Source organism: Pungitius pungitius, chromosome 15, assembly GCF_949316345.1.
Source record: "Pungitius pungitius chromosome 15, fPunPun2.1, whole genome shotgun sequence".
Taxonomy (NCBI): Eukaryota; Metazoa; Chordata; class Actinopteri; order Perciformes; family Gasterosteidae; genus Pungitius; species Pungitius pungitius.
The window spans coordinates 11247407-11275238 of record NC_084914.1 but is presented as its reverse complement, the minus strand read 5'-3'; the positions used below and the strand labels follow the sequence as shown (position 1 = coordinate 11275238).

The following is a 27832-nucleotide window of genomic DNA, read 5'->3' as shown; positions in this document are numbered from 1 at the left end:
TGGCGGATTGCCAGACGTCTGCTCACCTCTTCCCCATTCAAACTCAACAGATGGGGTTGTGGACTTGAGAAATGAAGGAAGACTGATAGCTGCAATAGTCATATTTGGACCCCAAGTGGTCCACTCTTCCAGATGAATAGGTGGCTACGGCTCCAATCTGTCATGGAGCCTCGTGTCTTCTGCAGTTTAAAGCTGCCACTTTAAATTCAAGTTTTGGAATTTTAGAGTATTTGTATTCTGCCCAGTGGAGAGAGGTGTGATCTAATGAACAAAACGTCTGTGAGATGATTAAATTCTCTAAGCCATTTACATCAGCATTCCATTTGTAAACATGGCTTTCCTCTAAGAGATAGAACGAACGCCTGTTGGTGTGATGCTCTCCCATTCCAAGCCAAACATTTGTCTTCATCAAGCCCAGAGTGTCCAATAAGAGCTAATGTGATAGCGCAAATCGCTATGTGGGTTTGCTCCGTCTGCTCAATGATGGAGCAACCGGAATGATTCAATTACACCAATCAGATTGGATAATGATTTCCATGTGAGTTGCTGGAGATTCTCTCCGCTTACTGCCATCATCTTCACCCCCCCCCAGCCCCTCTCCATTGCCTCCTTGTTGCACATCTACCTTTCCCACCCGTCAACCCAGATTTGTTATTCATAGTTTCTCAGAGCAGTCATACATGTTATAAGCTGTAGTCCAGCATACAATAGTGTGTTTATTAAGCTTCCAAAGACAGCCTGCCTCTATTTACACTGTTTTACTGACACAGGCAATTTTTTTTTCACTTTGATTTACCCCCCCCCCCCTCCCAATCCCTTTCTGCAGCATGTGTGCATCCAGCTATCAGCAGCCTGCAGTGGTGGGTGTAGTGTAGGTGCAGTCTTATTTTCTGGCTGTCATATTCACTCTGGGTTATGGGAAGGTGACAGGCCTAAGTAATTACTGATTCCCTGTATCAGATACCTCCAGCAGGCCCCAGACTGCCTGCCTGACTGGTTCTCTTGAGCCAAGAGACAGAAAGACATGGATATGGATACAGGACCTATGCTCATTTACATACTCTCTGGCTATTTGTATGCATAAGTTACCTGCACATACATGCATGTGGAAATTCTTCGAATGCATGGAGAAAAGGGCTCATACCCATATAGAATGAAAGAACTATTAGCAATTGCATTAAGCATTTTTTTCATGAAAACACAGTATTCTATTGGTGTAACTGGCCTGTCATCTTATTTTAGTTTTCAAACTTCTTGCTGTAATTAAACTGCCTCATAGAGCAAATGTGAAGAGACACATTTGTAAGGCTATTCTTTTACTGTATTGAAGTGCTCTTTGAAATTTGCAAGAAAACGTTGCCTTTCATTTCCATATTGTGTGGGTGTGTTGCTGTATGAATTGGACTTACAGTGTGCTTACGTGAATGTTGGGCCTCTGTGTATTTAAATGTGTGAACACTCGCCGCGGTTTTGTCTATTTGAAGTTCGACCTGACCAAAGCCGTATTAAAAACGGAAAGATAAAAAAGAAACCAATGGGCCATAACATGATTTTCAAGAGAGGTCATCGCTCTATCACCTTTAAAATATATATTCTCTGCTATTGTGATCCTGTTTCATGATGTTTACCAAGAGTGGACATCTCATTTTTATCTGGTTTAGAACTACATCGCACAGCCTAAACGGATTTAATTCTCCAATTCTATTTCCTGTACACACTCCACCTGATGAGTGTGTTTGTCAGACTCCTCAAAAACCCATCTGCTGACATGGCGTTCCCTGTGTGTCCATTGCCCCCCTTTAGGACCATGCAGAGATAAACTCCACCATCCTGAGGAGCCAAACCAACACCGCGCGGGTGGAGGGCCTCAGGCCGGGTACGGTCTACGTGGTACAGGTGCGGGCGAGGACTGTGGCTGGCTTTGGCAAATACAGCAGCAAGATGTGCTTCCAAACCCTCACAGATGGTAAGGAATGTCGAGCCAAGAAGAAGCGGCTCTCTCTCTGTCACACATACACAGGCACACACGGCTCTTCCCTACACTTTTTTCACTCTTTGTTTTTGGTAATGTTTTATTATTAGTAGGTAAGGTGGAGGGAAACTATGAATTTTAGTTATTTTTCTACGTTGAATACACAGAGCTCGGGCTGTCTTTGTGCTTTCTAACCGTGCTTGATCCAAAATGCTTTTCCTAATTGCTTTTTCACTCAGACCTTCTGTTGCCGCAGAGCCGTCCTAGAATGCATAGCTTTGATTAGTAGTTGATGAGATTATTTTCTTGCCATGGTGAGGCCAGGTTGTTTGACAGGGGAGGGGGATCAAGAGCAACTGCGACACCTGCCACACCGGCTAGGCCGGGGAACTACGTTTATTAGCGTAAGTGCAAGGAGGGGTTTGTGGCAGTGGGGCCTGTGTGTCTCCGTTCCCCGTAGTGCATTTTCACAGAGCTGTCGGGCAGTGATGCAGAGCGCTGTATAAATAAGCATGAGTTATTGGGGGGGGGGGGGTGTATCTGACGATCCGCTGGATAAAATTCAGAGGATTTGCATGCTTCCCTGTTGTGCCTCGCTGGACTACTAACACGAACGTGAGGCTATAACTCAAAAGAGGAAGCACATTGTTTGTGTTGCATTAATGAAGGTATTAACAATGGATTGGAGGCTGATGATCTCAGTTATTAGGGATGATGAAAGGGGATCATTGTGGCTGTTTACCAGAGCAGAGCTGGTGGAGTGGCACATTTATAGCCCCTTTTGCATCACCCTGACCCACAAAATATGTTCCTCTCAAACACACACACACACACACACATGAAGGATCCTGGCGCTTCGCAACCGCACAGTTCATCCATCGGCTTCCTGCCATAGCACGTCATTCGTCAAGACAATTAGCAGCAGATGCTAGAGCGCTGCTGACAATCCCACCCACGAGTCCACCTCCTGACCCTCTGCCGGTCCCCCCCCCCCTTCCCCTGTCGAGTGTCTCTGTATCATCAGGACAGACAGCGCGACCACTGCACTGCCGCCATGTTTTTTCTCAAAACATATAATCCCCTTTGTCTATCTGCCGGCACGTTTTCATGTGGATCCGAAAGGTGTGTTTTAGACACAAACTCAACACTCGCATGAAGGGGACACTTGATTGACAGGTGTGATGAAAAATAAATGATTGGTCCATCAGTAGGGTTTCTGATGTCATGATTCTCCACTTCTCTAATAGTCTGAGGCCCTGCTAACTAACTGATTGTAATAGGAGCCAATTTTCCACTGGCTGGAGAAACCCCATCCACCATTCCCATACAGGTGAAGGCGGGATTCGACCTCTCGTGCCTAATGAGCATCAAAACAGAACAGGAAGACTCGAGAAGCCGGAACATCACGCTGTTTGCTTGAAAATGACTCAAACAAATGGTGCGAGTTGAATTTCCTTATACATCGCAGCTCTGACGCCGCTTCCAAAATGCGTCGGTTCTCCCTTTATCGCTTTAATCCAATAGGCCCACTCTACACAGGGGATTGGATTTAAAATCTGCTGATTTGCCTGCAGCATGCTGAATCCCGCTTTGCTATCACTACAGTGTTTGCTGGTGCTGAAGTTGCGGGAGGAACGACACACAAAACGACAACTCGAGGTTCTGCTGTGAGGTGTTTTTTAGGCAGCCACTCACACAAACTGGGCTGTGAACACAAACCGTGTAATACGGCGTGTGATTGTCGGTAGATGACTTCCTTTTCAACACCCCGAGAAACAATATTCAAAGGTGCACTTTCTTGTCTGCTCGTCTCTGACAGGTATTGAAGAAGAGGAGGCCGAGAGGCCGTCCCCGCTTCATTCTCACTTTCAGTTCTGTGCTTCTCTGTCACTCCGTGTCTCTCTCCTTGTTTATCTAACACAACCTGTCAGTCAGACTTTTTAAAGCTAACCGCATTTGGGTCAGCGCGGAGAGAGATCTATATGTTTTCTCCATCCACCCGTCCACCCGGTCTAACCATCCAGCTCTCTCTCTCCTTTTACCCCAAACACGCACCTTAACACACAGCTCTAAAATAAAAAATCTGTAATACTTGTTAAGCTCTAACTAAGTCCTACTCCATGCCTGTTCGTCTCTTTGTGTCACACAGATGACTTCAAGTCTGAGCTGAGGGAACAGCTTCCACTGATTGCGGGGTCAGCGGCAGCAGGAGTGGTCTTCATTGTTTCCCTCGTCGCTATCTCCATTGTGTGCAGCAGGTAGTCACACTTCCCTTGTCATTTATAAACTGCTCCAAAATGGACTTTATTGCTATATTTGTCCATGGCAAATATCATTATTCTACTCATATTAATGCTTCCATTTAGAAGAAAACAGCAGCAAAGACCACTTTTTCCATTGTCCTTCTGGTGACTTCAGCAAATATAGAGATGGACATGGAAATGTGACAACCATCTGCAACGTAGAAGGACAGATGGCCACACTGAATGAAGATGTTTTCCAATCACATTTGTTTGAAATGAGAATCTTGCACTTTGCATACAAGGCATTCTTCAGTCAATGGTGATATAAAATATATCTTTAAATGACTGGCCTTATATGAAACGGATCAAGTACGGCATCTTCTCATTAATATAGTGTACAAGCAATACAGCTAGATACCGAGGTTAAACTTGGGAACACACATTAGCTGCCTCCTTAAACTCAGAGAATTGGTGAAAATGAATTTGACTGAAGTTGACATATTTTTAATGGAATCTAACCGCTTCTGCTTTGCATTTTTACGTTATTTGAGTCAAGCAAGTTAAATTGTTCAGCAGTTTGTCACATTGTCACATCCCATCTTGCGCAGCTTTAAATATATTAAATTCCAAGTTTTTCTGCAGTGCTGTGTGCAACTCTGAGCAAGGAGTGCTCATCAAATGGGCCCGGCTCTTTTGATGCCGAGGCAAAAGAGACGGATGAAAAGCAGAGAGATCCTATCAAGGTCTAATTAAAAATCAGCTCATTTTCATAAACTTAATTTGCCATTGCTAACCCTCTGCAGCTGATTCAATTGCAGCCGCGTCATTTCCAAGGCACACAGAGGAACATGAAGAGTAAGAAGGTCTCGTTTACGCTTCCTTTCATCTCGTCGTCTCTCACTCTCTCTCCTCTCCATGTTCATTGCTCCCTCAGGAAAAGGGCATACACCAAGGAGGCGGTGTACAGTGACAAGTTGCAACACTACAGCACAGGAAGGGGTAAGGCCATCCTAAAAGTGAACTCCTCTAAAAGCAAGTGGTATAAGGTGTTCTCCAAAAATCTTATATCTGTAAGCTAGTATGATTGTATATTTCCTACTGCTGTTGAAAAAGACATAACCGAGGAGGGTTGCATATGTTAAGACATCACTTTTCTGAGCATGTCCTTGTATACTTGATTCATATTCGCTCCACCTCCATTTCCACTTTGTCCAGTCCTCTGCTGCTGTTATATCATGTATAATTAAGGACGTGGAGGTAAAGTCATCTTGTAAAACACGTTGATGAAAAGGAAGGGAGGCAAAAGAGAAATTACCTGATGTAGCAGGCATTTGCGGATACAAATGACATTTTCCTTCCTTTACCACAAAACACGACAGTGACTGACAGTCATCTCTCAGGGCGCCACGATAGCTGTGATTTAGTCATGTTTCAGGCAGCCTCGCCGCCACCCACTGATGAGAGGAAGCAGCCTGGAGGGAGACACGTATAACCTTCCCCACTCGCACACGCATGCACACCCCATTTGTGTGTGTGACGTGTAGCTCAAATGAAAGCCCTGTGTACTGCCGAGCTAGAAGTCTGGAAAGGGGCTCACTCGAGGTGGGGGGGGGGGTAAGAGTTTTGTTGAGCCCGACACAGCAAAGCGCTTCAGCACAGTTACTTTGTGTCAAAGCCGCTGCCGCTGTAATCCGGGGGCTCATTAAACCTGGGCAGAGGAGTCGGTTTTGTCACAGGCCGTCTTCGGGGTGACTAAACGCAATTAACACGAGTGGTGAAAACAAACAAAAGATCAGAGTCACTTGGAGCCTCAACCATATAAAGCGTGCAGAGCAAATGGGGATAAGAGATTCTGTTCATAGGTTTATTCTTTCAACCTTCACGCCGCCGACACTGAGTGAAGTCAACCCCCCCCCCCCCACACACACACACACACACACACACACACACACCATGCGTTATTGTCTTCCATTCTGTGAAGACTTGACTGGCAGTTTTGTAATTACTGCGTTCAACACAACAATTAAATAGCGCAGCTCAACCAATTGTTTCTAGAGAATCTCCCATAATGTGTTGGCAGGCTGAATACTGTTCCAGCTGTTTCTACACACTTTAGATGATATCTCCTCATTCCCTGCCCACCTAACGTGGCAGTCGTCAAGGGAGGGGGGGGGGGGTGTGCTCATATTGTAATTTAAGTGGTGCAAGCGAGCGTGGTGTGGTCAAGGTGGAGGAAATTAGACCTTTAACATCACACCAAACACTGGGTGGGATGTCATGACAGGCGGATTGAAACACAAGCTTGAGCAGAAAATGATTCCCACACATGGATCAAGTGCTGCTTTTGGGGTTTGTAGGATTTTCTATTTTGTTTTAATAGCACACAATATTATCAGTGTTCACCCGTACGATATATATTCTCACGTTACTACATCGGAGCATATATCTTTTTCTCAGCTCTTCCCTTGAACTATACTTTCCACACACGACCTACCAGAACAAGCTAATGAACAGATGTTTCTGTTTCTTAGTGCTGCATGTTTGCAGTATGCCATAACGCGTCTCTGCATATGAATAGCAGCACATCCTTGAATGTTTAAACCCGGTTGTGGCTTCAGCTGTTGTTTGTACAGCCCAGAGTGGGATCTGGAAGCCCATTTCACAAATCCAGTTGTTAGATGACAAATACGTTTATACTTCAGTAGCTTCATTTTCCTTGCAGCAGCATGCTGCATTAGCACATGTGGATTCCCTGAGTGGGCATGAGCAGAATATTGGGGGATTTGTTATTGCCTTTCATCACTTTAAACATTATCGTTCAAACAACATTCCTGACCCGAACTGACATCTATAAAGCAGCGGACTGTTAATCCCATACAATTTTCAGATCTTCTCTGTGGTTTCCATGCTAATAAGCTGCAGCGTGACAAAATGCTTTACTCTAATCAAATGATACATAATTAGTTTTTGTTTGTAAAATAAAGTCAACTCATTATCCTCAAAAAGCCCACAGAAAGATGAGTGTGCTTCTAGCACCATCGTAATGGGACTGTGTTCACTATAAGTGTACAGCTTGCAGTGTCTTTTCTAGTTTACAAATATTGTCAGGAAATACGATCGTGAAGATTTTATGTTTATCTGGTAAAAGATCAAATGAAATAATTAATTTAACTAAAAAACTATTATATTATCATTATTAAATGATAATTATTGGCGCTATATTTTCTCTGGCTGACATTGCTGTTTGTCTTTAGGCCATAACGATATTCTGTGTAGCAGGACCAGTAATTTGATTGTACCCATTGCCAGTAATAGATTCATGTTGGCATTACTGCCTTAAGGTTGATTTGTGGATACTCTAGGGCCATTCAGTAAATGAGCAGGGCAGAATAATAACTGGGTAAATGCCGGACATTGGTGAAAATAAAATGTTTAAGTGCAGTGCAGTAAACTGTAATTTATTGTTTAGGTCAACTAAATACCCTTAACCATTTTAGAAGTTGTTTTATAGCCCAGGGATGTTTTTTTTAGGTTTCTAAATCCATTAAATTCCATTTGTCTTATTTATGTTACATGCACGCCGGTGGTTAAAAAAGGTATGATGTGATATATGCCCATAAGTCACTGCAGCAGTCATGCATCCTCTCCCGACAGGGTAAAAATAGAAATGAGGTTTGGATAGATTTGCTTCACACACTCAAATGAAGGAACTATTAAACATTAAAGCAGAAATCTATCTTTTATCTGATGGCCATAAAAATATGAGTCAACTAAGCCAGGAGCTGCACCAGAGGGAGCGAGAGGCATAAACTGTTTTCTTTTTAAATGATATATGAACCTGTGCTCTGGGCTGTGAATTAGAAAGTAATGGGTGTGCGCACGTGGATACGTGTGCATGACATTTTCAGCGCAGGCATTTCTTCTTTTTCGCCCGAGCGGCTCCCTGTTGAGATTTCGAGTTGCACCCGGCGGTGGTGTGTGAGCGGCGCGGCGACGCTTGTAGATAGAGCAATTTTATAGAATGCTAAGCTGTAAGCCCTCCGATGGATTAACAGGAATCCAATCTGTATGGAATCTCTAATGAGCAATTACGTTCACACTGACGGGGTTCAAGGCAATTAGCGCGCTAACCAGAATCAGTTTCTAGTCGAGAGCGAGGTGAGGCACCTTGATCCCTCCAAGACCAGACCTTATCCTCCTCGGGTCTCCTGAGACCCCTCCCACTCGCTATGTGGCTTATGCAAAGAAGCGGGCACAAATTGACATGATGGAGATGGGTTTATTCCAATCATGGCTGCCAGGGTTTTGACTAAACAGCTTTGAGAGAGAGAGAGCGAGAGAGAGAGAGAGAGCCCTTGGGTATCACGGTAGGAATGACGGGTTCGTCGTCGCCTTGTTCGCCGTAAAGCCGCCTTGTGGCAGCATGTGTTGAAATGGTTTACAAGTGTTTTTTACGCCACTGTTTTTCCGGCCTCTCAACGCTGACATGTCTCCCTTTTCGTTTGAAGACATCTCCACTCCACTGTGAACTCAGTCACCGATTGCAAAACATCACGAGAAGCTGTGATTATATCTTTTCATAAGCTCAAACAGAAAAGGCTGCAGGGAAATTTGCTATACCACTATCAAAGAGCTGGGATTGCTAGTCTAAGGGATAAGAGGGTGAAATCATGCATCTACATTTACATTTTCTATACACCATGGTCCCTTCATCCATCTTTTGCGGGGTACTTTGCCGTTCCAAGTACTGAATCATCAAACCACCATTTGTATTGTCTGTCCTACTTGTAACTGAGGCTCTGAGTCTCTAAGGAGGACAATAGGGCCAATGGAGTTATCATCATTTACAACTGTTAAGAGCTTGTAGTGATTGTAAGTAATGCTGTGTCACACTGATTTAGACTACGACTTGAAAGGCAATTTTCATTCATCAATTGTAGACATTAGCCAAAATATATATATATTTTTTTTTTAAGAACGCTGTCTTCTTCTTGAAAGCTCATTGAGCACTTTGGTTGTCCTAGAACTCTCTTTGCGAGCCGACATGTCTAACTGCCCCTCCCCACTGGGCTGCCCGACCCACTTCTCAGGCTCCCCGGGGATGAAGATCTACATTGATCCATTTACCTACGAAGACCCCAACGAAGCCGTGCGAGAATTCGCAAAGGAGATCGACGTCTCCACCGTCAAGATCGAGGAGGTCATCGGTGCAGGTACGGAGAATCGAATGGGTTCTTTGGAACAGTCCGAGTGTGTGTGTGTGTGTGTGTGTGTGCGTTTGTGTTTGTGTGTGTGCGTTTGTACACGGGTGAACGTGAGTTGCTCTATCTTCGTGTGTTCCTGCGTCTGACGCGCAAATGTCTGTGTTCTTGTTTAGCCTGCGTCAGTTCGAGGTGGTGAAGCTCAGCCCTTTAGCCTGCCGTATCGGGTGGGAACGTGTCAAGGGCCTATGTCAAGAGCACCAGCAGCATGTGGGGCAGCCACCTGGGGAGCTAAGGGCATTAGAAATAACTCGCGCCTATTCCCTGTGCTTCTCTGTTTTTGGAGCCTATTAGTGTTGGTCTCTTTAATGTTCCGGCCTGCCCCCGTCATTAACCTTACTTGGAAAATAGGTGATATATAAGCTATAATTATAATTGATGAGCTTCTTTTTAGAGGCTGATTGCTTTGAAGTCAATTCTGAGCATCTGGAGGCTAAAATAGCATGATGTGTCCATGTGTTTCCAACACGTCTTTTCCTACTGACAGGGCACACCTTTTTTATTATTTATTTTTTTACAGCAGTATAGGCATGCTGGCACCATATGTGCAAAAAATAGTCCTGGTAATAAGGCCGTGCCTGGCATTGATCCTGCGGACCGGCCTACTCAGCAAGCTAGGTGTGAGGAAGTGAAGGAGATCGGACAGGGGGAAGAATGCAAGGGGACTAACTAATTAAAGATTTCCGTTTTTTGTTGATTTCACTGTGTGGTGTCTCTGCAGGAAACAAAGGTGGTGATAATTAATCAAACAGATTCCAAATATTTACCAGATAGTGCTGCCGTGTTACTCTCTGACTGGGTGATGCGAAGACACTTGGCTGGCTCTAAGGGTTGATAAATAGTGGGAAAGACAGAGGCGCTGTCATGAATTTCATGACGGGGCAACACTAAAGGAGTATTGGACAACACTCAGCATGCTTGATATGGACTAAATGAAGATCTATAACACCTGCCAAGAGACTTGAGATGTAAATAAGCTTGATATATGGGTAGATTTATATCTCATCAGCTCTACTAATCTTTTGTGTGATCGCTTCATCATCAGACAAAACGACAATCAGTTCTCATTTTTGACAGAGCAACAACTGTGCACCTCACCCTATTTCCCCTCCAGGTGAATTTGGGGAGGTTTACAAGGGCCGTTTGAAGCTGCCTGGCAAGCGGGAGATCTATGTGGCTATCAAGACCCTGAAGGCGGGCTACGTGGAGAAACAGAGACGCGACTTCCTGGCCGAGGCGTCAATCATGGGCCAGTTTGATCACCCAAATATTATCCGTCTGGAGGGCGTAGTAACAAAGAGCCGTCCGGTCATGATCGTCACAGAGTTCATGGAGAATGGTGCCCTTGATTCTTTCCTCAGGGTGAGTAACTATCGGAAACATTGATGTGGGATGTTCACAATGATATATTAATGGGTTGGAGAGAAATCTTGATTTTTATAAGACCCCCAGAAAAGGAGTCCATGCTAAGAATCCCTTATTATACAAATTAGAAAGAGAATATGTTTCATGACAATCAACATGATTTCAATCATTCTTAATTTGAAAATGTCCATTAGCCCTTAATTTCCCCATTAATGCAAACGCTTTTAATGGACTCTTCACTTTCTTTTATTGTCAAGATTGAGCAGGCATACAGCTTGATCAATATTCTGCTCGCTTTTTTTCCACCTTCAATCTCATGGATTGGTGTTCTACTCCACTTTGATCTAGGGTGGGTTTAAAGGGGCTCTTTGAAGTTGGCTTTGCTAACCGCCACATCCGACTTGTGTTTCCATCGATCTCCCTTACCCTCTTATTTGTTACTGTGTTTCGGGGGTTCAAAGCTTGCTCTTCAGAGGTAGGGGCATCGTGCGTGGGTACTGAAGAGATGGACGGTCAATTAGCCTTGCTGTGTCTTAAGTACAAGCCAGGTGTAACAATTCGTCTTTGCCCGCTGTCATTGAAGGTAATAATGCTGATAGACTACAAGATCTTTAGAATTCTGGTGGTGGAGTCAGGCTGGGCAATCTGTCTGACATCATCAAGACGGCATTGGAAAACATAGATTTACTCATATTTTCTAATAGATAATCACTTTGATGTAAAACAATTCAACCCTGTATTTATGATTAAGTGAACAATCAGCATGATTATAGTATTTTTGGTCGTAATTTTCTTTAAAAAGCAGTCATTTTATTATCATAAAATTTGTATTATTTTTAAACAGCTCGATATTCTCAAGATATTCTAATTCATGATAATTATGACACAAATGACAGTTGATATATAATTAACTGATTTGAATTGTTTTGTCTCTGTCTTCTAGCAAAATGACGGTCAGTTCACGGTGATCCAGTTGGTAGGAATGATGCGTGGGATCTCAGCTGGGATGAAATATCTCTCAGAAATGAACTACGTCCACCGTGACCTTGCTGCACGGAATATTCTGGTCAACAGCAACCTGGTGTGTAAAGTGTCTGACTTTGGCCTGTCCCGCTACCTACAAGATGACACCTCTGATCCCAGCTACACCAGCTCTCTGGTGAGTACCTTTCTTTCAAAGGTCATAGGTACCTTTTTTTATTTTTCACTCACCTAGTATTTCTTTTTAAAGATGTAACGTATCCTTCAACTCTGCAGTCAATTTGTTACGGACATTCATGACAATCAAAATACTCCCAAAACCCATCCACTCCCCGTCTAATGTTCATTTTGCTTCTACGACGCGGTCTCGTTCTTTTTAAAAGTCTTTGCAACCTTTCACCTTTTCAGTGCCTTTTGTTATATATTAGCTGTCCGTCTTCGTCATCGCCCTTCGCCGTCTTTCCTACACTCTGCGAGTCACGGACCAGAGGTCTGTCACATCTTCATTAGTGAGGAGACAAGCCTCCGCTGGGAAGGCTCCCCTCTCGTTGACATGCCCAGAGTGCGGAGAAACCAAAGGGCATTGCGGCCTCTCAAATTGACAGCTCCCCCCCCGCCTCTCCCTCTCTCCGTCCGCTCTCTCCCTCCTCATTCATTATTACTCGGGCATCATGGGAGGCTTTGGCTCCTCATTAACTCCTCCACACTACAGATCTGTAATTATTAGCAGCCATCGTTAGTTCATCTTCTGCCTCTCCTCTTCCTAATTCCAAACACAATCTCACACCCTCGCAAGCACACGGTGCAGGTCATTAGGACTCGCGGCATGCCGGGTTGGTGAGGTTTTTGGTTGGTGAAGGTCTGTGTGTGAGTGTGTGCGTGTGTGTGTGTGTATTTGATGATGATGTGTATCTGTGTGTGCAAGCCCCGTGACCATTGTATTATTGGCTCTGCTTTTGAGACTTTGGTCTGAAAGGTATCTTGATTTACTCTCATTATAGTGTGTGTGTTGATGCCTGCAAGGTCTTGTGCAAACAAAACTAGTCAATAAAGAATAAAGAGCATGTTTCTATATTATTATACCTATATATATATATATATATATATGCCTAGAAGTCTTGCCTATTTATTGATTATAACCACTTTAGGGATCTATTTTTGATTTATTGTATACTGTGAATGACAGCATTGTATTGAATGCATATGTAAAGTTATCTTAACGTATGCAAAACTTGAGGTTAAGTCTGAGAGAACTTGAGAGCAGCGCAAAGCAGCATTGTTGGCCAACGCAGTTGAGCAAATAAGTCACTGACAGACTGAACTTCGCTCTTGTTGATTTAGGCCATCGGGTTTCTATGTTTTGTGATCACCGGCACTTCCTTTCCCCAACTTGACTCAGGGGTCCGAAGTGCCAAGGACACTTGAGGAGGTTGTCGGTTGCTCCACACACCACTTCTCTCCCAAGGCAAGCCGGGGCTGTAAAACCTGCTTGGGTGGGAACCGACCTTTAAAAGATGCCGATTAACAGGACGCTGAGATGTTAACTACAACGTTATCTACATTACAAACTAGGGTGACGTCTCAGCGGGGGGGGGGGGGGGGCAGTAGGCAATGGCACAGCGTTTCCAGCTCCAGGTGGCTCTCATTACGCCACATCCTCACAGTCAAGCATCAGAAGAAATCAACTCCATCGGTGGAGATGCGCAGTCGCCGGCGGATGGACGGCGTGATCGAACGAGGGTTCAACCCAGAGCTTCCGGTGCACAGCAAACAGTGTAAACAACTGGCAGATGGCCCAGGAGCGAACCCGAAGTGTCACGTGGGCCAGAGGGGACCTGAATCCACATGGGTGTGTGGCCAGGAGCCAATCGCTCCCCACGGCTTGCTTTGTACGCTCGACCCCTCTGGGTAAGCCGTGGCCGCATTTAGCAACAAAGAGAAGCTCCCTGTTGTCGACACTGCTGAGCTCGCTTAACAGAACAGGGTGGGAAAGGTAGGGATTGGATCATAGATGGCATGGCGCATTTTGATGGTGTTTAACGCAAACAAAGTTCCCCTGAGGGCATTATCCAGAGAGTCAATAGAGCAGATTAGGTTTGAAGTCTGAACCTGGGGAGCTTTTATGATGGTAACTCAGTTTTTTTTGATGGTGTGGTGATTTTTTGTTTTTTGTTTTTTTACTGAGAGGATTTTAAAACCAGCACATCAAAGCTTTGGATGTGCTTCACTTTGATTCTGAATGCTGCCTTATTATCATAAACATCCACAGGAAATCTTCCATGCTATTTATGTTCCTTCCAAATCAAAAGAGCAGTTTCATTTATATCACAAAACCATCAATATGTCTCTTGCATGGAACAAAACAGTGATCATCTAATGTTTCACTGCCCCCCCCCTAATCCATTCATCCACATGGGCCTCCACAGGGTCCTATGCTGTAATTAAGCTATGTATGGTGCCCTTCACTCCTTGACTTCTTCAGAAGGACCTGACGCTAACCAATCAGTGAGCAAGGCCGGCATAGCAGACAAGGCCGGGGAATCTGGAAAATTAAACAGCGCTGGCATGCAGTGATTCACATCCTCCTCCTCCAGCAGATTAATCACCTCTTTCCCTTTGCTGTTTTTCTAATTTTTCCCTGAAATTTGAAGCACACCAATTACAGTGCCCGTGGTGAGATGCTGGATGCATGGTGAGGGGGACATGCCGGTAATTGTGTTAACCCTGGATGTGGGTTCACTCTGGAACTCGTCTTTGGGAGGTTTCAGAGAGACGGGGGGCGGGGGGGGGGGTCTCCTTACTCTCTATTGGCTGTTGACCAAAGTAAAGATGAATTATGCTAACAGGACAACGCTTGGAGTGCAATGGTATTGCTCAGGTTGAATGGTATGTGCTAATTAATAGAACGACTTTAAAGAATGTGGGATTTATTACAACGGCGGCTTTTTTGTACACTTGCATCACTCCATGACTATTAGCATGGTTGAATTGTTTAAGAAATTGCCCATAGAAGCATGATCACAAGTTCAGATGTTAGTGACCCCACTTACGAAAAATGAATCCTCTTCGATTTAACGTAACAGCTGGCTAACCGAGTAGACTTTCACATTAACTTTCTTTATTCAACAATCCATCTAGAGAGCCATTCATCCCTGCATCCATTTCATTCCCTTTTTCTCCAGCGGTCCACTTCTGAGGTCACTTCTAAACGTCTTACTCAGCGTAGATGTGACGGATGACGCTGTTTGTCATTTTGTGGCCAGGATAACATTTTCATATTCTTAAGTGACCCATATGAGAATTGTTTGTGTTGATATGTTTCCAAAATAACGTCAGAGTAGTCTGTCCAGTCTATCACAGCTGGAGCGAGCAAGGCACCTATTTCTTAGTGGAAATGTGTGTGTGTGTGTGTGTGTGTGTGTGTGTGTGTGTGTGTGTGTGTGTGTGTGTGTGTGTGTGTGTGTGTGTGTGTGTGTGTGTGTGTGTGTGTGTGTGTGTGTGTGTGTGTGTGTGTGTGTGTGTGTGCATGTGGTTTGTGTCATTGAGGCTGAGAGGGGTTGAAAGGCGAGGTCACACCGAGCCAGTAGCAAAGCTCATACGTCAAATCACTGTGACCTGAGTGACATTCTTTCAGGTCCGCTCCAGTGTTCACACTATGCGGATTGGGTTGTTGTTTCTGTCATTTGTCTGTTTTCTATTTGCATCCTCTCTTTGGCTTCAGGCCCGTGCGCTTCTTTGTCTACTCAACTCGTAGTGAAATATGTATGCAGCGCAAGTTAATGCAACGGTCTCTGAGTAAACAAGATGGGAAGTGGGTCATGGCAAAGAAGGGGACTATTTCTATATGTGTCACCACGACGGCACTGCCGGCCATGTCCATACATCATGGCATCGCGTACAGCAAGAAAACACTCTAACTTATTGCACCATTATTAGATATACACAAACTAAAATTAGAACACACAGATGAAGATATTTTTTATTTGACGTTGTATGCGGAAAAGTCAACAGTTGTTTCCACTTACAGTGCTCGCACTGCAGAATGACCGTCAGTATGCATTAAACATTTCACACTACACACACACACGTTATTGCCAAAAATGTGCCTCACTCCTGCTGATATTGAAAAGTATTTACGATTAAGAGTCTTAGATCTTGATATAGGTAAAGGGAAATGTAATACGCTGTTGTTCAAAGCAACCGGCATTTGTTGTTTGTAGCTTTGTAGCTGCAACAATGCAAATGCAAATCAATGTTTTATCAAACTCCCACTGATTATAACTTGCAGTGTTAGCCACAATAAGCCACAACAATCTAGGGAAGATTTCTCCCAATGTATGAGTTGGCAATTGGTTCGAACTAGACTTCACTCATACGACATGTATGCCAAGAGCATGAGAAAAATGTCCCATTTCCCATGTACACAATCCCTTTTATTTGGGCTTGAAGAAGGGGTTGTTACATACACATGCAGGAAAGCTTCATGTGTCGGTGGAACAGGGAGAGCACGTAGAGAGTCTCACACTCTGCTGCACAGATCCTCCACTTCCCGATAAGTACGAGTCACCACTGCAGTGATGATGCATGATCCCTATCTGGCTTCCCATTTGAGGATGCTGCAAAGCTTAAGTTGCTGCTGCTGAAAATAGAACCACAGTCTCATGCTCATATATTATTTCACTGAAATACTAAACATGCAACCCCCGGTTTGTTGGTAGCTCTTGCTTTTCTTTTTTTTCTTATTGGAAACTAATCAAGTTGTTTCCCGGATAATTTTATTCCGATTGCAGTTTAATTTGCTCAGTCTCGGGTTAAATATAGCAGCAGACACTTTACGGGATTGGAATAGAAAATGAATAAAGAGGAGTTGTATGTGTAGGTTCTGAAAAATAGAAGTATTATGATCCATACTTAGTGCACCTTGACTTATAGCGTGTGTTGTGTTTGCCAGAGTCAGCGCAGCGCGGCCATTTGCATCTGAGTGGGATTCACAATGAAGTGGTTTATATAAAAATATATGTCTCCATTTATCTATGTTTTTTCATAAATGATAAACTGCAGACTGCAATATTAAGAAACAAAGATTACATTTTTGTTTTCCAAAATAATTCAATTGTTGACATGACATTAAATTTGGTTTATTTTTTTTGACGGGAACATGAGCAACACAATAACATTATGAATATTGAGCAGTCATGACAGGACCTATTATGCAGCTTTGTAGCCAGCTTTAATAGATATAAAGTTAACTAAGCTAATCATTTAAGGTAAAGTATTGATCATAAATTACACTCATTTATTTACCCCACTTTATCATTGATCACGATGTTATTGGGATGCAGTAGGACTGGTCCACTAAGGTACATTATTATCCTATTTCTCAGTTAAAGCACACTATTTAAATAATAGGCTTAACCTGGAATTGCTATAAAAGGTTCCTGGCAATATGAAGCATATTTCAATCTTGTTTGTAAGATTGATGGTGGGCTATACTGGGTGAGCATTTCCTTCTCTTGCTCCAGACATTTACAGAACTAGCCTTTAAGACACAACTTCTGCCAGTCTAATTTGAGACTGTCTGGGATCTTCTGGACACGGTTTGGTATGACTCCTTTGTATCTACTGTATACATTGTGAAAAGACGCGTCTTTTCTCTCCACCAAACGTTCCCATTAGTGTCTGAGAAACATCTCTGTCAACAACCTCTACCCCTTTTTTGTTCTATTTTCCACCCAATCTCTCCGAATCAGTCTTCCTTTCCCCCCCGTCTCCACCCCACTCTCTCTCTCTCTTTTTATTTGGGCAGACATCCAGGGCAGATCGCTGCTCTCAGGATTTCATTAAAAGGATGTTGATGGAGCACTTTACCCGGCCTAAGTAAATGTGCTCAAGTGTATTTGTGTGTGCATTGTTTGGGGAGGGATGACTGAAGTTGGAAGAGGAAAGGAAAAGAGAAAAGGGGAGGAAACAGGGAGACAAGGGGAGGAAGGATTTTCTGCGTATTTGTCTTCCAGATTAAAGAAAAAATACTTTTGGAATCTCTTGACAGTTTCTGTGAAGTGAAAAGGACGCGTAAAAACAAGGCCAAACACTGAACTCATTCACTAAGTGCATGTTTATTTGGGACATCGCTGCGTTGATGTCTCATTGTTCTCTGGCAGGTATATTTGCTCAAGCTTTTATTTCACTCTGCAGCAGCATGCCAGTGACAGTCCACAGGAAGATATCTGCCACATTGGTGGATGAACAGCTGAAGCCACGGCAAAGACATGACAGGTGTTTCATTTCGTCGCTAAGTGTATCGATGTCTACACGCACACGTTATTGAGCCAAGGGAGACTCGCGCAAACGAGTAAAGACACACATTATCTTGCCACCACGTGTTTATCCTTCATCCGTTGGACCTGGCTGTCAGAGGAACACCTTTGTCTCGACGCGATGCCTCTTAACCTGACAGCCTGAGCACATCTCTGTTGTCGTGGTACTGCAGACGTATCGCTCGCTGTCACAACTGGTCCCAGCCCGACACAGGCGGCCACAGCCAGTCACGGGAATCTCATCCTGTCGACGTTTTGTTTGACAGGTCACGCCTGTTTCTGGTCAAAACGTCCCCGATGGATAGAAGTCTGTGTGCAAACATGAGTGCATATGTTACTAATTATTTTTTTAAATAGTGTGGGAAATAGGCAACAGGTTTAGTGGTGCTTTTCTTTCTTTTGGGGTTTTCACCCTCACTGGCTGCTCACTTTTTCTACGCAGTGCCAGGCTCTCAGGGTCAGATCAGCTCCTCTCGAGACCTAGAAGTTCTGCAGCTGCATTCTGGCTCATCTACGCCAGTCCTGAGTCAACCGTCTGAGACCATAACCGTGTTTCAAATCAGTTTCAGGGGCGATGCTTCACAGCTTGTTTTTTCTTTGGCAGCCAGCACAATGTGGAAAGTCCAAAGAACTCATGCTTTTATGTTTTAGTTTAGGTCTGTTTTAATTCCCATCATCACTTCCACTCCCCCCCCCCCCCCCAAACACATTGCCTGTGATATTAGCCCTCTTTTGACTGAAAAAAAACAAAACCGCTCCAATACTTCATTATGTTTTTGCCTTCTATGCGTGAGCCGTTCAGCACCTCATGCCATTAAAGCAGGATTTTGGCGGCGCTGTCACTGGCCCACAGCAGTAATTACTGCGGGTTTGCATAGCCGCCTCTGACTCGCCGGCTTTGAAAATGTTATTACTAAAGTCTGTCTCGTCGGAGGCGCGCACGGACCTTCTTGTGAAGCCTGCGTCGTTGCTCGGGCCATTCAAGCGACACTCATATCCCCAACAGGGTCCTGGGGCAGGAGACCAGATGTACAGAGCGAGGGAGGTTGCAAAGCGAGTAATGATAAAGAGGGGCCGTAATAGAGAGCGTTTTGCTTCGAGCAACTCATTTTTCACGGTATTCAGTGTTTCTTTTTTTGTTATTCATTTCATGCATGTTGTTCCAAATAGAATTATTGACAGAGCATTGCCCCTGACAGAGGGGCAGTTGAGCAGGAAGGAGATTGGCCCCTTTGTTTTTCTCTCAGGGACGATAGTCGACTTGTATCTGCGTAGTTTTGTTTTGCCCAACTACAAAAGGAAGGGCAAGAGAAAGCGTCTTGGGCTCTTCGTATAGATGAAACGATTCAGATATGAACTAGTCTGAGGTATGACAAAAGCACTGAAGTTCCTGGGGCAAAAACTATTGATCTCTTCCTCTCCATATTTCTTTCTTGTTCCCTCACTTTCTCCGTCGATTACACACAGACAACCACACACTGCGACCATCGCACAATTCTACCGATGCTTTGCGTCGTTTCTGGCATGTGTGCTCATTGAAAAAGCAGTATTTCCTTCTCAATCAGGGACAGATGTTCTCCTTTTCATTGTCAGCAACCTCTCCAAGATCGAATCCAAAAGAGGTGCACGTTAATGAGCTCAGCCTCTCCACCTGTGCAGTGTCATGAAGCACAGCCACATACGTGTGCAGCACACATACAGCAATACACGCAAGTACACATGTTTATGATTATTCTTGCCCAGCCTTTCAAATATCCTCTTCCTCGACATCCCCCCCCCCCCCCCCTCCCCCCTGTATGAGTTCAGAGCAGAGAACAGGGTGGTCGGTGTGGGTCGCTTTTTGTGTTCATGTTTGTCTCCAGAAGCAGTTAATCTGCAAATGCTCAGATTCAGCTAATTGACATTATTGAACCGGTGGAAAACTCAACTCAGATAGATGGGGAGGTGCTCAAGGGAGGGATTATTCAGAGTAGGTGTGCAGAATTTGTATATTTCTGTCCATATGCGTATGTTCTGTGTATTTAACCGTGTGTGTATTTTATATATATATATATGTGTGTGTGTGCGTGTGTGCGTGCGTGTGGAATATTAAGGAAGCAGCTCAGCTGTCAATTTCAGTCAACAGGGCGCGTGGCATGCCTGAGGCCCAGGTAGCCCAATTACAGGCAGACACGCTCGATGTACGAGCAGAAGCCTGGGCCTATCTTCCTTTATTCAAACACTGCTCTGGGAGAGGAGACTAAATGTGATGTTGGTCGATGTGTGAAGGGCGGACCCTGTTGGGAGCCGCTGCAGAGACAGAAGTAGAATCTCGTGTATGTTTCTTTGCTGCCAGAGTATTGATGGTGGGTGAGTGGGGGTAGTTTGAGTGTACAGCTGAGGCAAGCACGCTGGTGTTAAGGCTGATGGCGGATTTGTATGTTTTTCCCTAAATTGCCAGGAGCCCCTTTTTTTTATTTTCCCTTCTCCTTTCCTCAGGGTGGGAAGATCCCGGTGCGGTGGACAGCACCAGAGGCCATTGCTTACAGAAAGTTCACCTCAGCCAGTGACGTTTGGAGCTACGGCATTGTCATGTGGGAAGTGATGTCTTTCGGAGAGAGGCCTTATTGGGACATGTCCAACCAGGATGTAAGTGTTTGTTGCCTTTTTTACGTTTTAAATGGATTTCACTAAATAGCATTCAAGAGCAGAAAATTGAGCGTTAAATGGGATTTCTGTTATGCAGAGAACATTTTATTTGAAATGACAGGCTGAAAAGTGTGATTGTCCAATTGACAGCACAGCGTCACCACTCAATATACACCTCTTACAATGAACTAGACTTTAAGGCTATTTAACGGGATCGTAAAGAAAGATCCTGAACAGAAACATTTCATTCAAGTAAGTATCTAAAAAAGCCTCCTCATTAAGAGGATGGTCATTTTCATACAGATGTGGTTAAACAGTTTCTCTTTTCACCTCATGAATACACAATCGAGGATAACTCATAGGAGAGGAATAAATGAATCACACACTTTCATCAGCTCCCATCTCATGGCATCATCCCTAAAGATGTCCTTGACTCTCACTCTGACGCTGACATATTATAGACACAGTTACGTATCACACTCTTTCCTCCCTGGCCAGCTTTAGAGAGCAATGAACGATTGCCCGCGAGCTCTGATGTGTTCCCCGTGTCCGCTTGGATGTGGTCCACACACAGACGCCAACAAACACACAGGCACCAACACCATCACCCACAACCATTGGATATAGTCCCACACGAAGTTTCTCTCCCTAAGCTCCCTTAGAGAGACAATCAGCCAACCACCAGGTCCTCTATGGACCCTGCTCCACAAGGGCCGTCCAAACCAGCAGATGTTGCCTCAGTGGGCCAGCAGCAAACGCTGCCTGGTGGGACTAATGCAGAGAAGAGGACTGGCACTGCTCAGCGTGTCCGGCTGCTCGGCCCACCGACGCGCACACACTTGCACACTCACACACACTCACACACAACCACTTCTCCATATGCACCATTGGCACGATTGTGCTGAGTTGCACTCAACTCCAGGGTGGACTTGGCAACGTACAGAGCGGCCCCTGTCTCTTTTTGACTGTATTTCACTCCGGACATTTATCTTGCAACTTTGCATTTTCAAGAAAAGATTGCATCCATAGATACTTTGGATACATGGATATGGTTTAAGGCTAGGTTTATCAATGGGCTGTGCTATCACAGGGTTAATTACATACAATCCGCCCATTCCTAAGGGATTTCTTTATCCTGTGACACTGCCTCTGCTCTCCTTCTCGTCTCTTCGCCCCGCTTTGTCCTGCAGGAGAACCATACGATGGAGTCAAGAAGCCTGAATGCTAAATGTTTCTTGAGTGGCCAGAGCGGGGGACTAACAGCAATAGATTAACCAAACTCCCCACTCCCCTCCGTACTCCACCAGGTGATTAACGCCATCGAACAGGACTACCGTCTGCCCCCACCTATGGACTGCCCCAGTGCTCTGCACCAGCTGATGCTGGACTGTTGGCAGAAGGACCGCAACGTACGACCTCGCTTCAGCGACATTGTCAGTACCCTGGACAAGATGATCCGTAATCCCACCAGCCTCAAAGCTGTAGCCAACATCCCTGCAGTGTGAGTAAAAACACTTCAAGTCGGCTTTTCATGTATTTATGCAGTATTTACACATGCTGTCTGGACAAACAATTCAGTATGTGCAATGCTTGGTTTTCATCCCCTAATAAAATAACATCACATTTGATTGCATCACAAGTGAACTTTTCCTCCCTCCGGTCCACACACCCAGATTAGCATTCAAATGCTTTCCAACGTGCTCACCCAGCTTTGGGCCATTTCTTCTACCCCTCTTCAAATATCCTCCCACACTCATCTTAATTGGTTGTGGACTATGTGGAATGTGAGCTTTTAGGTTCTGCTACACATTTTCCATTCCCATTCTGAGGCTTTGAAGTGGACACCAACAGTGCCTCACAGACTTGTCCAGAAGCCACCTGTTTTTCTGCACGCTTTGTGCAGCTGCCATGTGAAAAGGTTAACTTTTGGTTTCAGTCTGGTGGAGCTTGTTTTTCATCAAATTCCATTGTGTATTTCAGCTCAAGTCTGTTAATGTTTAATTGCAAACGCTTTTCTTACATTATTGGATGGTATTTGCTTACTTTTGTTGGTTGCAGCACTTACCATTCAGGCCAAGGATTTGAATATTTCTCTAGATAGATCAACAGACAGATGGATGGGTGAATACATGGACGGATGGATATTGCAACAAAGCCTTGCACTGCACTCACCTCCTCTTACAACCCGTTTCCCCTCTTGATGCTGCAGGCCTTCCCAGCCACTGTTGGACAGATCCATTCCTGATTTCAACACCTTCAGCTCAGTAGAGGACTGGCTTGCTGCCATCAAGATGAGCCAGTACAGAGACAACTTCCTAAACTCAGGTTTTACTTCCCTGCAGCTGGTGGCTCAAATGACCTCAGAGTGAGTTCACCTGCTCAAATGTGTAAATGAAGAGCACACGCCACTTGATGGGCACACTTGTATGAAATTATTCAAAATCAAGTGTGTGTATTTTTAGGATGAATGTTCCCATTGACTCAAGTCTTTTAATCATTGTATTGAATTTTCCAAAATGTGATGTGAATCCTCATTTGAATACACATTTAAGAGACAAATTCATTATTGCTACTGTTTTTGTGTTCATGAGTGTTTCAAATGAGTCATGGCATAATCTATCACAGCAGTTGTAGTACCAATACCAACATGCATATTGCACTTCATTTATTTTAATTAACAATGTTGCTTGCTCTACAAATCTATGTTAAAATATTAAATCATTATCATTTTTTTATTAAAAATCTATGCTTGGGGCTTGGCGGCATTTATGAATCCTCTTTGCAATGCAAAGCAACATGCATTACTAAGTCTTATCTCAAGTGACAGAATTAATTTAGTAAACTTAAGTTTTCTGGTCGCTGCATGAATAGCTTTTTACCCTGAACGTGCCCTTTTATATACATGATGTTACAAATGTAAATGCGACAGAAAATGAAAGTTCTTCCTAGTATAATGCCATTATGCTCCAATAATCCATTCCATCTTCGACATGATGGAAAGTCTTTCATTTTTTCCTTCACATTTCTTTCTTTGCAGGGACTTGCTGAGAATAGGAGTGACCCTGGCAGGACACCAAAAGAAGATCCTCAGTAATATCCAAACCATGAGGGTGCAGATGAGCCAGTCACCCACGAATATGGCATGACTACAGGGGGCGCTGTGCCATGGCGAAGGCAGCATTCGTAGGACCAACAAAGACGGCGGCCCACGAATGACCCCTGATCCATCGGAACGCGCCAGAATCGAGACAATTGTCTTAATCTAATCAACTACCACGACAACAGGAGACCAGGGTCTACGCTATCACATGATCAACACTCATCACACGCCCGGAGATCAGGGTCCAGACTTGATACCGTTTCTCCATTTATCCACAATAAAAGAAGGAAAGGAAAGATATCAGTAGATGTGGTTATGGACGCCATTCAAGTCATTTTAAACCAAAATAACTCCAACAATCCGACATGAAACAGGGACTCCCTCACAATTCCAAACTGTGTGGTAAAATGAGTGATATCGTACTTTTTAAAATATCTGGACTTGAAGATGTTGTAAACAAAAGTGTGAGACATTTAGAAACAACTTGTAACCTGTGATTTTTACTGTCGTCAATGTGTGCAATGAAGATGCCTTGACCTGGCCAGAAATCAGTCCAAGAAGAAAAAGCAATTACCAATAGGAATAATTAGAGGGAGAAGTTGATACAGGGATGTACAGTGGAGCACCGATTTCAACTTTCACACTTCATAATTTGCTTAAAAAATGTATCGTAAATGAACTGGTAAAATTTAGAGCCAGTTATATTTTTGACTTTTAACATCTGTTCTTTTGTTTGTTGTTTCCGCCCACTCATATTTAAACTTAAAAACTACCTGTGGGAAGCTGGGTGGAGGACTTCTCAACCAGCCCCACCCAGATTCATAGAATATAAATATGTTTATCTCTTGCTTATTATGATTATATATTTCATAATAAACCTTCATATTGAAGGTGATATGTATGAATATGTATGTACAGAACTCTCTGCTTGCATTTTTGGCAAAGACATGCTTGTTGGCTAGATTGTGATAGACACATGACGCAATGTGTACATTCTTCAAGGTGCCCTGGTTCCCTTCACGTGACCGTGACAACAGACACTGGGTTGTACCTGGGAAACAAGGACAATCTGACTGGATCTTAAGCTGAGGAAAACATTAAAGGAACCGTAGAAAAATAATTGGTATTGTACATCTATATGACAATTGCTGTAGGAGTTAAAATAATTGACAAAATATCCGTTTTATTGGAGATCATGTTTAATGTGGCTGTACACATTCTGTCTTTTGCTGGTCAGCACTTACTTGTACAGATATGTCTTATGTTTTTATTCATTTTTGTTCTATTGTTACGTGTATTGAGAGTGCTGAGCAACATCCAGAAGGGAAGGAAACGCCACGCCTCGGCCGGCCCATATCTACGGTAAATATCTGTGGAAAAGACATCAAATGGACTTCCGGAGTTGAAAGAAAAATCCAGTCAACCTCTTTGCCGATGCAAAGTTGCAAAGTCCTGCAAGCTTGACTTCTCCATGCAGTCAAACTGAGTATCGGGGCTGGGGGGGGGAAGCAAAGCCTTCCACGGGCCGTCGTAGCTAAGCTGCTGAGTACGTCTATGCACTCGCACCACATGCTGCCGCCAGATGGGTCGACAGGTCGGGGCGCCAGCGCTTTGTGAGAGTTTCATGCATAGATGAATCTGTGTAAGTCTTAGCGGCAGCTATTGGCGTTTGAAACCGGACTTAAATGGCAGATGTCTTCAATGTTCCCATGTGATGCTGTGGATGGAGTGCCTGAGGAACTAACACTGCAGTAAATTGAGGATGTTACTGGATAGTACACAAGGAGGACTTTTTTTTTGTGTGTGGGGATGGTCTATGATGATTGTTGTGTGAGCGGTTGGTGCAAGTTGATAGTGAGTAGTGGTGGTTTTGCTTCCTTATGTTGTCCTCGGAAAGCTGTGAGGAATCATTGTTGTATTTCATGAATCAAGTTATGTCGAGCGATGATGAAATAGTAATAACATTTGCAAGGAAATTTACCAAAATGTCCCCTCGGCTATGTTTCCTTGACATGCGTCCATGATTGGTCTCATTCACAGACAATTACCATGAGCTTTTATAGCATCAATTCACTGCAGCAGATGTGGCCCCCATTTGAAGAGCGGTGAATGAATACGGCTGTAACCACCTTAAATCTAAAATTACAAACTGCTGGCGGACCAATTAGCAGATTATTATGTATTCTCACCCGCCTTAAATAGTCTTCCTTCTCTCTCCCCTGCACGTCTCTTGCTAGCTGGCACTTCTCCCGCGTTTTTTTGTTTTTGTTGTTGTCGATGTAACCAAGCTGTCCCGGGCTGGGTTAGACGAGTTATAACCCGGCCTGAGAAAGGCTTGGCTCTGTAGCCCAGTGGGCGCAGGCAAGGATGCAAACACCTGCTGGGACCCACATTTGACATGCATCCAATTAGGGAGACTGATGGAGGCTCGAGAAAAAAAAAAAGATGTACACACAAACAAAGGAACCATCGATTAGGATGAAGAGACAGTTGGCAGGAACCCGACAGAGTTTGTGCCCATGTGATGGAAAGAGGAGGGTGAGTCAGTTCACAGAGCGGTGGAGTGAGTGGCATTAAGACGGGGTGTTTGATGAAAGTTAAACATTCAGCTTACTGGAGTGAATCGGACCTATTTGTATTGCAATTGGGTTCATTTGTAAACATCTTTGTCATTGCATAATTTTCATTTCTGTGCTTAGGATTTGTAATGCAACACACAGAAATCAAGCGACTGGCTTGCTTCAACGGCAAAATCCTTTTCTTTCTCTACGTATTTCCATTTTTCAATATAATAATAATCACATACTTCTTGACATTGGCATTACTCCCATTCGCAGGGGCTAATGAGTGAATTTGAATGCATTAGTCCTCTTTTCAGCTCAGCCTTGTGTATTTGCTTCCAACCCAAGAGCCTGTGGATGAGATGATGGAACACATTCATTATGTAACAGTGTAATTTTCCATGTGCTCTGTTTGTCTTTCTAAATATCTGACTGTAATGACACTCCAGTGTGATGAATGGAGAGGCGGGTCGCCGTCCCGCTCTAAAAGCCGTTTCATATGGAAGCCATTCATCACACTGATACAAAACCCAAGAACAGCGCTTGTAAAATGTTTCACGGCTGTGTCACTGTCGGAGAAGTGACCAGCGTTCCTTTTTAGTGGCTGATTTCATTCATAGGTGAGAACAGTAGAAGCCGTTTTGACCCGACACCCTACAAAACTACCCTATTAAACTACTCCATTCTCTTTGTTTCCCCCCCCCCCCCCCCCCTCTGTTTCAGAATGTGGACTCGATATACACACACACACACATATTGAAACACAAACACACAATTTGTGTCACACGTTTACATGCACGTACACACCGTGTGAACACTCGGAGTTACTGTGGGAAGCCTGCGCAGGAGCAGGTCAAATCTTTCCAGGGGACCAGCTACAGCATCCACCGTGTGGTACACAGCGGATGCTGAGGATGGAATATTAGCGCGCACATTTCATTTTTGGGGTTTATTCGAGAGAGTGAATGTATGTGTGGGAGCATAACAGGCACATTTGTGTGTGTACAGACATTTATATGTGAACAGGTACACTGTTTAAGAGCGTGAACAGTTTTTTCTTTTTTTCTGTATAGCTACCACTTGTAAATTGTGACAAGTACGTGTCAAGAGTTTGTAAACTGTAACTTTCTGAGAAATATTGTACTAAAATGCACTCAATAAACGCCTTGAAAAACAAGTCAATCACTGTAAGGTCTGTGCCTCGGAGGGGCTATAATTCTGATTTCATTAATGGTTATCCAGGAAAGTGGAGAGGAAGGGTTATTATCCAGTAACACTCCTGTCATTGCAGTGTGTGAGCGTGACATCTAATGCTGGGATTTATATTGAAAATGAAGAGCATTTTCTCGCCACCGGTCTGGCTGGCAGCTCACGTTGAAAGCAAATCAGCCACTAATAAATGTG

General features: G+C 44.0%; 1 protein-coding gene across 2 annotated transcripts in view; it reads left to right on the top strand.

Annotated features, from left to right (window-relative positions):
- LOC119209074 (ephrin type-B receptor 1-B) overlaps positions 1-27610 on the top strand; it is a 121482-nt gene extending 93872 nt beyond the window's left edge. The window contains exons 7-17 of one of the 2 annotated variants that reach the window (XM_037458014.2): positions 1804-1966; positions 4122-4230; positions 5150-5214; positions 9306-9428; positions 10591-10838; positions 11785-12000; positions 20618-20767; positions 22075-22268; positions 22977-23132; positions 23805-25229; positions 27152-27610. In XM_037458014.2, the coding sequence (XP_037313911.1) occupies positions 1804-1966; positions 4122-4230; positions 5150-5214; positions 9306-9428; positions 10591-10838; positions 11785-12000; positions 20618-20767; positions 22075-22268; positions 22977-23132; positions 23805-23913 (1533 nt within the window). In that variant the 3' untranslated portion in view covers positions 23914-25229; positions 27152-27610. Of the gene's footprint in view, positions 1-1803; positions 1967-4121; positions 4231-5149; positions 5215-9239; positions 9429-10590; positions 10839-11784; positions 12001-20617; positions 20768-22074; positions 22269-22976; positions 23133-23804; positions 25230-27151 lie in introns of both variants that reach the window. The other variant, XM_062557604.1, reaches the window with a different exon arrangement.
- Positions 27611-27832: the final 222 nt, after the last annotated feature.